Raw genomic sequence first — 13,999 nt, forward strand, 5'->3', positions numbered from 1 at the left:
ATTTGTCATTAAACAGTTATAATGGCTTCATGACAGCCAATGTCAAAACCAACCATATGACAGTTTAATGTAATGTTAACCAATAAAGCTAAGTGGTTTCTTAAGTTTGATAATTAATCTGCTATGTCATGTTTATGACATGTTGTGTTGTCTTAGTAATGTCAAGTTGTTATGACAAAGACACTGACAGGTTATGATGTATTAGTTTATGTCAAGGTGTCATAACAAAGACATCTCAAACAATGTCATATTTGCATAAAAAATGTCATAATTGAGCGAATGACACTTAATGACAGTTGTCATAAACATGCATACAACTTCCTTCATATTCATAACATGTGTCATATCATGATTATGAAGGTGTCATGTTACTCTTATGCACACCCCTTCAAGTAAAGTGTTACCTGTCAATTATGCATAATTTACTTTTTATATGACACATTTTATATATATATATACAGTATATAACAGATAAAATATACACATACAAAATAGATAAACTGAAAAATCAAAAATCATGAAATGTAAAGCTTTGCAAGAGCTTGACTTGTGCAAAAATATATCAAGATTTCAGACTGCGCTGATAAAGGTTTTAAATGCTGTGAAAATGTTTTGGCCTACTGTATATGGGGGGCATTTGTGTCAAAAATGTTAAGAGCCACGGCCATCTAAAAATTATATCTGAATCATTGTTTAAAGTCCCCCTGTGGTGTAAATCCAGCTTTTAATGTTGTTTATGTGTGTATGTGGTGTTTTTAATATGCTTTAAGACAAACCATGTGTAAGTTCATAAGTCGACAGCATTGCTGAGTATTTTCTGCTTAAAACTGCAGTGAACCAAAGACAGTCTCAAAAACACGGTGTGAAATCGCTGGTGTTTCTGACGTCACAAACGACCTTGTAACCAATCAGATCAACGTGTGATCGTCAACCAGTGGATCTCTGAGCTGAGTGAGTGAGTGGAGGCGGGGCTCATTTGCATACGTCAGGTATGCTCTCTTGTTGTTGTTTTTTTGTTGATTTTTCTGCGTTGTTTTTTGTAGATGTTTATATGTTCATGTTCTTAATATGTTATACATGTGTGTTTGTATTATGTACGCATCTATGGTGGAAACAAATTTCCTCTCGAGGACAAATAAATCATCATCATCATCATATTCATAGAGCCGCGTATACTAAATGAGGCACGGGTGTCGAGTTACTTTCATGATATTTTAAGGTATGACATAAGGAAAAACGTTTAAATATGTAATTTTGGTGATCAAAGATGAGATTTAAGGGATACAATTATTGAATACTGGTGGCTATATTATTTGATTAGTGTTTTTATAAAAAGTGTGTGAATAAAAATGCAATCCTGCTAGGTAAACTTTAGGCACACACACAAAATTGTAAACCCGAACAAAATCACACAAAGCAAAAAAGTTTCTTCTGCACTTCTCTGTTGAGATTGAAATTATATCCATTATTATTATTATTGTTAATAATATAATGAATTCTATTTTAACACAAATTTAGATTTTTGAAGTGGTGTTTTGATCAAAATATCATACAATGCTAAAATAATAATAATTCAAAGGTTATGTATTTCTTGAAGACATGACATTGATTCAACATACAGATTTTGTAAAAAAAAAAAAAAAAATCACTTTTCAACTGTTTAGCATTAAACGTTATATTAAACGTTACATTGTGTACATTCTGTACTCCTGTATATGCTGCAAATATGATATCTGAATTTACATTGAATTTTCCCTTCAAACCCTGATTTTACATTCTAACTTTCTTTACTTGGGCTATTTCATCATCTGGACTGATGTGCCCCTTTCAATAATCAAAACCCTAACCCCAGTATTTAAAATCTCTAGAATTACATTGTCACTAACCGACTGACCAGAAAGCCAGAGTATTTATATGGCTGTTGCTAGGGGGTTGATTTCTTCTACCCATCTCTAAGCCATTATAATTCCATTATTTTGATAGATAATTAGCTTCTGTAACCCGTTCTTCATATTGTACAGTGACCATTTTCTGGATATTTTGAACCATTTGTATACATTTTAAAATAACTATATTGAGAAGCATTTTGCAGTAACTCACAAAATCAGACCACTAAAAGTTGACACTTTGAATATTTAATGTCAATGGTTAGGGTTGGAAGAACTAATGTCTGCTGAACACCAACACTCCAGGACTGGATTTGAAGAGCCATGGCCAATACTGTACCCACATACACTATATTGCCAACAGTATTGGGACACCCCTCCAAATCATTGAATGTGGGTGTTTCAATCACTTCCATGGCCACAGTTGTATAAAATCAAGCACCATCCAGACTGCTTCTACAAACATGTGTGAAAACATAGGTCGCTTTCAGGAGCTCAGTGAATTCAAGCGTGGTACCGTGATAGGTTTCCACCTGTGTAATAAGTCCATTTGTGAAATTTCCTCACTACTAAATATTCCATGGTCGACTGTTAGTGGTATTTTAACAAGGATTATAAATTATAAATATACTGTATATAATTGTTTTAATGTTTGCACAGATATGTTATTTACAAGTGTATAGTTTATGAAGTAATTTACAGATGCACAATTTATATTTATTACATAATTCATTATATTCACAATTATACTCGTATATATTTCTGCATTCAGAATCCATATAGATATTACTTATGTGGGAACTACCTTGGGCTCATGTAGGCAGCCTATATGGGACTGATTGTGTTGGCCCATGTCTGACCCATTTGCTTTATCAAAGTGGGCCCCATATTTTTTCCCATTCATATCCCATATAGAGATTACCTATGTGGGAACTACCTTAGGCCCATGTAGGCAGCCTATATGGGACTGATTGTGTTTGCCCATGTATGACCCATATGGTTTGGCCAAGCGGGTCCCATATGTATTTACCCATTCAGAACCCATATAGAGATTACCTATGTGGGAACTACCTTAGGCCCATGTAGGCAGCCTATATGGGACTGATTGTGTTTGCCATTGTCTGACCCATTTGGTTTATTAAAGTGGGCCCCATATGTTTTTCCCATTCATAACTTATATAGAGATTTCCATATGTGGGAACTACCTTGGGCTCATGTAGGCGGTGTTGGAGAATTTCATATTTCATCTGTCTTATACATGAGTCTGAATGCTGAAAACTAGGTCACAGGGCATGTGAGGATAGGGCACACGAGGACAGGGACAAGAGAGTGGAAAAGGAAGCACTGGAAGATAAACATATTATATACAATGTAACGATGTGCCACCAAGAAAAGGATAATAATACAAATGCCCATTGTGTAAAAGGATAGTAATACAGATGCCCATTGTGTAAAAGGATAGTAATACAGATGCCCATTGTGTAAAAAGATAATAATACAAACACTAATTGGACACAAAGTGATAAGAAAAAGGTATAAGATTTGAGTGCAAACCATTGCAAGTCAGATGGCCAGCTGGCATCTCACTTTTTTGCTTGTCAATAAAGTTAATTCTTCTGAGACCTGAAACTTCGACTCTGAAAGATTTCTTTGAGACCTGAACCAGACTTTGAAGACCTGAACCAAAGATTGTGAATTTGCCACTACTGCAGCCTATATGGGACTGATTGTGTTGGCCCATGTCTGACCCATACGGTTTATCAAAGTGGGCCCCATATGTTTTTCCCATTCATATCCCATATAGAGATTACCTATGTGGGAACTACCTTAGGCCCATGTAGGCAGCCTATATGGGACTGATTGTGTTTGCCCATGTATTACCCATATGTTTTGGCCAAGTGGGCCCCATATGTATTTACCCATTCAAAACCCATATAGAGATTACCTATGTTGGCACTACCTTGGGCCTATGTAGGTAGCCTATTTGGGACTGATTGTGTTTGCCCATGTCTGACCCATATATTTTGGCCAAGCCGGTCCCATATGTATTGCCCCATTCAAAACCCATATAGAGATTACCTACGTGGGTGCCACCTTGGGCTCATGTAGGCAGCCTATATAGGACTGATTGTGTTTGCCCATGTCTGACCCATATGGGTTATCAAAGTGGGCCCCATATATTTTTCCCATTCATAACCCATATAGAGATTACCTATGTGGGTACTACCTTGGGCTCATGTAGGCAGCCTTTATGGACTGGTTGTGTTTGCCAATGTCTAACCCATTTGATAAACCCAAATGGGCCCCATTTGTGTTGCCCATTTTGAGCCCATGCACTCATTTCCCATTAGTGACCCAACTAGGACCCACATAGGGAGCCCACCTGTTTTTGCCCATGTGGGACCTACGTAGCTGACCCAAGTGGGCCCCAGATAAGATGCCCATTTTGGGACCACACCCACTTGGTACCCACATACCCCAAGCATAAACCATGTGGGGCCCACACATGTTGGCTGGCGGGGACTTTAAAATATAATTAGATAATGCTCCTAATTACAATAGTACAATAGTTCAGACACACTGAGCAAAATATGCAAAGGTACAATGTGCTTTAAGTATACGAATAAGAATTAGCGGTGTGTACCGTAACTGATGAGGAGGAGGATGAAGGGCTTGTTGCAGAAGAGTCTTGCGATTGAAGCCATGTACGAACTCTGTCCCGTGGGCATTTCTCTGAGTGCTACCTGAGCTGGAGACGGAGGCTTTTCCGGTTTATCCTGAAACACTGAAGCATATTAGACCATCAAAACCACCAACACCACAAAAGCAATTCATTAAACCAGAACATTATCAATCAATCAACATGGCCCTGTGTCATTTTAGACAAAACTGACAAATTATTACAATCATTGATATAATGATATGGCAAAAACATTGAGCATCATTCATTATACATGAGAAGTAAATTGCATGTAAACACTACTTCTGTTAATTGCATTCGAATGGATTTATTGAACGATTTGCACGGAAATGTGTTCTGCTCGTGTTTCCAAAACCAAACCATGTCATTCACTCCATTAATAGAGACAGAAATTACTTTGTAAACCCAGATATGAGACGTTACCCATGTATTTTTGATTTCTGCAAGTTTGAGCCTTCATAAACAGAAGCTGAAGACAATGTGTTTATGTTAAAGAGCAGAGGAGATTTTATCCATTGATTTGACGGATAATAAAACTACTGCATCAGTCATGTTAGATGTTCATTTATGCTGCACTTTACTGCTGAACGAAGAAGTGCTCACCGAACACAACCAGCAGAAAGATGAGGCTGGCCACAGCGGCTGTGATGAAGAACATGACTCGGATGTGTTGAGCCAGTTCACTGATGTCCTCCACGTTCGGCACGAGGACAGGCGGGAGCAAGAAACCAATAGCAATACCAAGCTGATGGGGAAGAAATAAAGAATTAGAGTTGACCTAAACTCACATGAAACTGAAAGACATTCTGCAAAAACAAAAAACTCTGAAAAGCTCTATTCTTATTGGCTGGTTTTATGCAACCTCCAGTATTAACGGCATTGGACAGTTTTATCAGTCTGCCTGGAAACATTGGGTTGCATTCACTAATAATTGCATGGGTTATTTTGTATGGTATATTTTTCTCACAAAAAAAGCACCTAATTCACAACACATGTGTATATGCAAAAAAACAACAACAAAAAAGAGTTGTTTTAACCCAAATTTGGGTCAAATATGGACAAACTCAACCGTTGGGTTGAAAATGTACTGTAATTTAAAAATGTAACCCAATGGCTGGGTTTGACCATATTTGACCCAAATTTGGGTTAAAACAACCCTGCTTTTTTTAGAGTGTAATGATTTTATTATTCTAAGTGAGTGACCGTATGCCCAAGGTTAGTGATTTTCATAAAACACGCCAAGTCCATCTCCATATAAGGGAAATCCACACAACCCTATCCGGCCGCAAATACACACCTTTCATCCGGTCCACATTACAGACCTCTCATTACACGTCTGCAATGTCATACAGAAAAACCTCTAAGCTTTAGCTATAATGCAGCTTTTCTTACCCTTTCATTGTTTGTGGTGAAATGTATGAGGACATATAAATTTCATCTTAACACGATTTTAACACAGATTGAAGATCCATACACAGATTTAATAGGGTGAAATCCACAATCACAATACAAACTACAGGAAGAAGGTCAAAACTACCGGGCAAACAAGGGTACGTTTACACGACAATGATGCGCCTTAAAACGGAAAAGTTTTTCCTTGAGTTTTCCGTGTACAGACGACACCATTGTCAAAACAATCCCCATTCACACGGACCCGCGAAAACGTCTAGAAACGCTGTATTCTGCTGCCAGGCCACTAGATGGCGATGAAACACTATAGACTGAACATGTTATACGCATGTGCATGACGGCATCGTCTTCAGAGATTCACGATTTTGTTGTTTACACGGAGACCGTTTTCAAAAACTTGCACTTTGAAACCCGTTTTCAAAAGTTTGAGTTTTCAGGCTCCCAAAACGCCGTTGTCGTATAAATGAACGGCCAAAACGCATTAAAAGTTCTACGTTTTTAGTTGAAAACGGTGTCGTGTAAATGGCCCAAGAGTCCAAGACACAGGCAAACAGGGAATAGGCAGAAGATCAAGACCATTAAATGGGAACCAGGATAAAGCGCTCAGAATTGCAGTGTAACAAACAAGACTTCGCAATGAACGACTGAAACTACAGAGCTTATAAAGGCGAAAACAAACGACTTAATCACACACAGGTGGAATTAATCAGACCCTAATGAGTCCTAGTTCTCATGACATTTCAACTGGATTTGCTAAAGTTTGCAAGGTTCGTGCCATCAAATCTGTGCTTGAGGAACTTAATAGCAAATAAACTAGAGATCCATAAGCCGAATATTGTGAGTAAACTGCAATGTGGACCTGACTTTCAGCATCTGTCCAAATGCGACAGACTAGTGTAACTACAAAAGTGTTTTCCACAAGATTCACATTAATGGTGTATTCAAGTCCTTTTGTGAAGTTCGTATAAACGGGTTGGGAAGTCGTGTTTACGACGTTGGAGCAAGATGGGGGTGTACCATCTCTTACTTAACTACACAAAAATACAGCAAAGTTTTTAAACACTACTTCTAGAAAATGAAGAACAAAGATGTGCATCAGGTGTGTTTTTAATTCATTTAAGAAGGCACTGTAAACTTTACCGTATTGTTATATTACAAGGCTATCATATATTGTGCTGGCAATTAGCCTGACAGTGCAAACACCTGTAAGTATTGTGGTATTCCACCATGTTTCTCACTGACACGCCCCCAAATCATAAAGATCCCCCTGTAGTCAATCATTTTATTCCTTAAAACTCATCTTTGATCACCAAAATTACATATTTAAGCTTTTTTAACCACTCAAGTGCTGAAAAGTGAAGCCATAGCCTCTCGATCGCCCCCTGGTGGCTGGTCCCGGTATCGGTCATAAAACCCGTCCTCTAGTCTGATGGAAACTAAACAATCAAATTACACTTCAAATAATTTTTTTCCAAAGATTCCAAAGACAGATTTTCTGTCATTTAAGGTAGTTTTTATCACGCTGATGTAAGTTTAACTGTTCGTTTTTTTAAATAAGTTTGGTCTTAGTTAGTTGAATGTGACGTCATGATTGACAGCTGTGATTGACAGCTAAACGAAGTAGTCACTGAGGCACCAAATGACTTTTTGGGGGAATTTTCAGGAGGAGATTGGAGCTTCAGCTTTAATTTATATGTCCATAACTGTTTATTTTACACTAACATAATGAGTTGTTCTGCAGTAAACACTGTACTAACGGTTTCTGCGAGAGCGTGTGCGAGAGTGAGGGGCGGGACCTTGATATCGCGGCTCCACTTCACACTCACTACTGCGCAGAAGCAGGACCCAAATCTGCACAAGATGTAAGCGCCATCTTAGGACTTTGGCGGCTTCACTTTTCTCAAATGGAAGAGAAGGGGGCGTCGTCCATCTTTCCTTACAGTCTATGGGTTCTATGAATATGCAAATGAGCCCCGCCTCCACTCACTCGCTCAGCTCAGAGATCCACTGGTTGACGATCACACGTTGATCTGATTGGTTACAAGGTCGTTTGTGACGTCAGAAACACCAGCGATTTCAAACCGTGTTTTTGAGACTGTCTTTGGTTCACTGCAGTTTTAAGCAGAAAATACTCAGCAATGCTGTCGACTTATGAACTTACACATGGTGTGTCTTAAAGCATATTAAAAACACCACATACACACATAAACAACATTAAAAGCTGGATTCTCACCACAGGGGAGCTTCCCACTGCTATTTAAGACTTTGTAGTGGCGTTCGTGTGCATTCAACTCATCAATACGCTCTTTCCGACATGTCTTGAACACACCAGGTGAAACAGGACCCTTGATGAAAGCGCTCAGAGTGATGATGAGAAATATGATTTTTGTTATTTACTAGTGTGCTACAAAGCCATGGGGTCACAGGGGTCATCTTTCATTTCAGAGCCGGTAATTGAGAAATGTGTGTGAGGACACAGTCTAACATCTCATGCCTTCAGTGCCTTCTAAAACTCCCATCCATAAGCTCAGCGCGAGACAAGTGTTTACAGTTATCTCATTTACACAGAGGTGGACTGTAGTACATTTACTTGAGTATTGTACTTAAGTACACTTTTTAACTATGTGTACTTTACTTTCTGGAAACTTGTTACTTTAACTTTACTACATTTGAAAGACAAATATTGTACTTTTTACTCCACTACATTTCTGTCAAGGTCCTCGAGTAGTAAGTAGTAATGTCAGTGTAGGGATGATTCACAACTAACGTTTTGAAAGTTTTGTTTTCATGGCAAATATGTATTTCTGTTTTGCTTTTTGTCGAAGCAGTATTGCTGTTGGACTTTACTATACACATAGATGTGTACGTCTTTTGTTGGGGTGGTAGGAGTTTTAAATAAAAAAATGAAGATGATTATGTCTGTCTTTTTTTGTCAATTCAGTTGTTTAATTTCGATAGGTTTTATAACACCCTAAAAGCTCTTAATTTCACAAACTGGTGGGTGTATTCACTAGGTTGCTTCAGAGGTATAAGGTACCATAACAATGCAACAATAATAAAACAATGCATTGACATTTACTTTTTACTTTTGATACTTAAGTACTTTTAAAAACAAGTACTTCTGTACTTTAACTTAAGTAAAAATCGGTCTTTAAAACTTTTACTTGTAACGGAGTAATATTTGACCGGTAGTATCTGTGCTTTCACTCAAGTAAGGAGGTTGTGTACTTTGTCCACATTTACATGAAATCCCCACCCTGTCCACATCTAATAGAAGCATACACACCCTGTGTTGAGCTCTGTACTCACATCCCAATATCTTACAGTCAACGTGAATCATATCGTGATCATGACAAGAACACTTTCTGAATGACATCACAGCCAAGTGTTCATGAGTAGTTGAGTGAACACGAATGCATGAGATTTTTTAATAGAGAAGGTTGCCATTGCATGTATAAAGCAACTTTCATTGCATTCAACAGTATTCACTCTATCAGTTCGTACATTCCCTGGGAATTGACCCCATGACGTTGGCATTGCTCGTGTCATTGGCGTTGCTCTACTGTTTGAGCTAACCTTCTGCTGTAATGAACAAACGTTTTGAATATAACAGTTATAAATGATTCGGTAACACTTTACTTGAAGGGGTGTGCATAAGACTGACATGACACCTTCATAATCATGACATGACACATGTCTTGGTCATAACAACTTGACACTAGACAACACACATTTCTCAAACTTAAGAAACTTTAGCTTTATGGGTTAACATTACATTAAACTGTCATGTGGTTGGTTTTGACATTGGCTGTCATAAGGCCATTATAACATTTTAATGACAAATTCAATGTGTACCACTGTAGTCGAGGTCAAGAAAAATATTCATGACAGTTATAATGTCCTCATGACAGCCAATGTCAAAACCAGCCACATGACAGTTTAATGTAATGTTAACCCATAAAGCTAAAGTTTCTTAAGTTTGATAATTAATCTGCTATGTCATGTTTATGACATGTTTATGACAGGTTGTGTTGTCTTATTAATATCAAGCTGTTATGACTAAGACACTGACAGGTTATGATGAATTGGTTTATGTCAAGTTGTCATAACAAAGACATCTCAAACAATGTCATATTTATTTGCATTAAAAATGTCATAATTGAGCGAATGACACTTAATGACAGTTGTCATAAACATGCATAAACCCTCCTTCATATTCATGACATGTGTCCTGTCATGATTATGAAGGTGTCATGTCAGTCTTATGCACACCCCTTCAAGTAAAGTGTTACCAAACAATATGCAAGGAAGGAATAATGTGCAAAGCACACTGGGTCGTTTTGATTTCCATGAAAATTGTGGTTATCAATCCGACAAATTAGGTTAAATCAACGGAAATAATTGTTATGGTTTAGATGAAGCAGAAACAGATCCCGAATAATTTTTAAGGTTATCAAACCTAGGATTTTTACCACCGCATTAAAAGTCCTGTAGCTTTTCAATGCATGTTTAACATTCATCGAAGGGCCAATACTGTCAGTAAATAACATTTGATTGAGCGGTTTTGAGCGGTCTATAGTGCTGTCTTTTAAATTCTCTTTTTGATTTTCATAACAGATATATTATGATCTGTGCATTTCATTCATCTTGCCTCATATTGTTGCCTGCAGCAGCTGTATAAAGTATTGAGTATTATTTATTTTGTATTATTTTTGTAAGAATTAATATATGCAAGTGCATATGTTTTTTGTCCTGCTCGTCTGCCCAGTGTGTGTGTTTGGTTCTGTGTGGCATGTGCTCTTCGGTCAGCCAATAATAACTCTAATATTAGAATAACATTATAACAATAAAATCACTGTCCCTGTGTTAGCTTAGATAAGTGGATGGTCTTATCATGTGCTGCATTTCTTCCGTGTAAACGAGTGGGAACTTCACACGCTTGTATGCACATGTCCTTATCCATCTAATCTGCTGAGATTATCGCTCTCGCCCTCTAAAGACAGCAATATCCATCATGAGGATGGGGTTTCACATCATCCCTGTTACTATATGCACTGTATTTTACTGTGACTTTATCAGTGTTCGCTATAATATGAATTATGCGGTGGATTTTATTTATTAAAAGTATAACGAGGAGCTTCTAGATCAGGTTGGGACATAAGAGACTTTTTTTACATCTTGTGAAAAGTGCATTACAGGACCCATTAAAAGAAGTTCAACTTTTAAAAACGTGTCTTGCATCTCACGTTTTAAACTCAAAAACGCGTTTATGTGAATGGCACTCAGAGTTTCAAAAGAGACCATATTTCACATAGCCTAACTAAAGGTGACATCTAACCTGTCAGGTACTGAATATGGCAAAGCAATCTTATCATTTTATAGTTTAATAAAGCCATGAAACACTGTTTTGATGTTAACATAATTGGTGCCCAAGCGTTTTTTGACCAGTGAATTAGGCTTGAATGCGCAGTTATTTAAAACACACGCTTTAAAAACAATTTTTTTTTGCGATATAGGCTACTAAAGATATGCGTAATGAAGTGATAAATAATAACGCTACTCATGTTTTGTCTGAACAGCTGCTGTTGCTATAGTTACGTCCTCACGTGCACGCGATTTCGATAGGCTACCAATGGTTTCAAATTATGGTTTTCGCAGTGACGCCAAAAAAACATTGTTGGTTCCCCAAAGATCCTTTCAGTGAACAGTTCTTAAAATAACTTATTTTTTTCTTAGTGTGAACAACATTTAAATAAACAGAATTTTCCCACTAAAAAACGAAACGATATGTGGAATGGAAAGGTTCCGTGGATGTTAAAGGTTCTTCAATATGCCAAATAAAGAAGCCTATTTTTTAAGAGTGTAAGTGAGCGTCTATTCGGTGTGATCCGAGTCAGACAGAACTGTAGTCGAATCTAACTTTCTGGGTTAGGCTACTGGAATATTGTTTGAAAACGCTGTAGTAATGTATACTTGCGTAATGAGCAAGGTGTAAACGCTCCAATTAGCGCCTAATTTGCGGCCGCTTTCGACAACAAGCAGGGTAATGTATCAAAAGTTGGAGTTTAATTCAAACTTCCTGTCTGTTAACAAAACCCCACCGTGACCAACCTCACATTTGCGCTCTACGAGTTTCTATAATTTACGTGAAAAATGCACACGACTCATTCGTTGAAAGTCTGAGAACTTAACCATGGTTTTATTGTGGTAAAAGTGTACTAACCACCATATTTTTGGGCAACTGATTACCATTTGTATGCTATAACAGTTTAACTACAAATTCCATGGTTACAAAAAACTATGGTTAGTGTAGCAAAAATATGGGTCATTTGTGGTGACCATTATTGCAACCATGTTTTTTGTTTTTGTTTTAGGCTATTTGTAGTAAAACCATGGTTCATTTTCGTAAGGGTTTAGTGTAACCTAGTTGATTAATATGACTTATATGCACGAGGTGTGTGTTTTGCGTTATGTTACAGTTCGTGCGCTTTTACGCACCTGGTTTCCAAACACGCCGATGGCGCAGGCGGTGGACACTTCATCGGAACCGAACCACACGGACGCCACCTGAGACGGCATCCCTAAAATGAACACCTGAGCAAAGGAGCAGGTGAACTGTCCGAGCATAGTGACCCAGAACAGGTTTGGCTGGACGCTGGCGACTTTGATCCAGGTCCCCGCGCAGTTGACGGAGGCTGCGAACAGCGCGATCACCCGGAGACCCTTCCTCTCCAATAGCCATGTCACTGGGAATATCAACGGGATATAAGTCAACATATAGATCATCGACAGCCAGTCGATGGCGAATGAAGAGACGTTGTAGAATTTCATGAAGATGTTGTTGATGATTCCATACTGGATCCACTGGAACGCGTTGCACAGTGAATATGAGCTGAAGAGAAGCAGAATGAGCCATCGTCTCCGGTATACACGAGTGTTACAGCCGGGAACAGTGTTCGTGTCTCTGCACTCGCGAAGTTCGACGTGATCCGTGTTACTTTTCGTCTGAAGATCGTCCTTTCCAGAGGGACTGTCGCCTTTTTCGCACATTTTGGACAGTTAAAATCCACCGTCAGTCAAACTTTTATCATGAATCCAGAATCGCGTCCCTCTATTATATTAAGAAACTATATTCCAGACGCATAAATTGAGCCGTTGCAGATTTCCTAAGATCACACGAGTCCCAAAACATCAGGACAGACTTTGTTTCAGACCCAATAAAACTGATTCAGTACAAGGGTGAAGACAGAATCATCAATCCCTCCAGAAACAACTCTACTTCTGTCACTGATTCATGCGCGTGAGCTTCAGACTCCACATCATCATCATCATCATCATCATCATCATCATCATCATCATCATCATCACTCCGAGTGGAACTCTAGCACGTGATCTGCTGTTAATCATTAGCTACTGCGCAAACCAGCACATTATGACAGATCTGCACAAGAACAATAGTGGTATAGTTGCCACATTAGAAAAGTGCTTTGCTAAATCTTAATTATGACATTAAAATTTCATAATTCTAATATATATATATATATATATATATATATATTACATATCAAGCGTTACAATTATTTCTTAATATGTCATGTTTTAGAATTTGTATCTCGTAATTAGGATTTTAGTACGTCATTATTGTCAGTTAGAATGAAATAAAAAGTCAAAATTATGACGCCAAGTGATAATAATGAGAATAAAAATGTGAAATTATAAGATAAAAAGTCTAAATCATGACATGCTAAATTTAAATTTATTAGATAAAGTCGAAATTATAGCAGTCTTAATTATGGCATACTAAGATTGTTTCTTAAAGACTTTTATGTAATAATTTTGACTTTAAATGTTATAATTATGATTTAGAGTTTATATATTATAATTTGATTTACAAAAACATGACTTTTTCTTATGTGGTTAACATGACCCTCCATACTAGTTCTATTGCATGCTGGATATTGAATATTAGGCTGCCCTTTATTGTAAAAGCTTGGGGCCCCGG

General features: G+C 37.7%; 1 protein-coding gene across 1 annotated transcript in view; it reads right to left on the reverse strand.

The window, feature by feature from the left end:
* flvcr2a (FLVCR heme transporter 2a) overlaps positions 1–13,266 on the reverse strand; it is a 38,670-nt gene extending 25,404 nt beyond the window's left edge. The window contains exons 1-3 of the mRNA XM_056242803.1: positions 12,496–13,266; positions 5,191–5,332; positions 4,531–4,671 (exon numbers count right to left, since the gene is read on the reverse strand). Of these exons, the coding sequence (XP_056098778.1) occupies positions 4,531–4,671; positions 5,191–5,332; positions 12,496–13,047 (835 nt within the window). The 5' untranslated portion in view covers positions 13,048–13,266. The remainder of the gene's footprint in view (positions 1–4,530; positions 4,672–5,190; positions 5,333–12,495) is intronic.
* Positions 13,267–13,999: the final 733 nt, after the last annotated feature.

The sequence above is a fragment of the Rhinichthys klamathensis genome, unplaced genomic scaffold (genome assembly GCF_029890125.1).
Source record: "Rhinichthys klamathensis goyatoka isolate OS25496 unplaced genomic scaffold, OSU_Roscu_1.1 h1tg000754l_1, whole genome shotgun sequence".
NCBI lineage: Eukaryota > Metazoa > Chordata > Actinopteri > Cypriniformes > Leuciscidae > Rhinichthys > Rhinichthys klamathensis.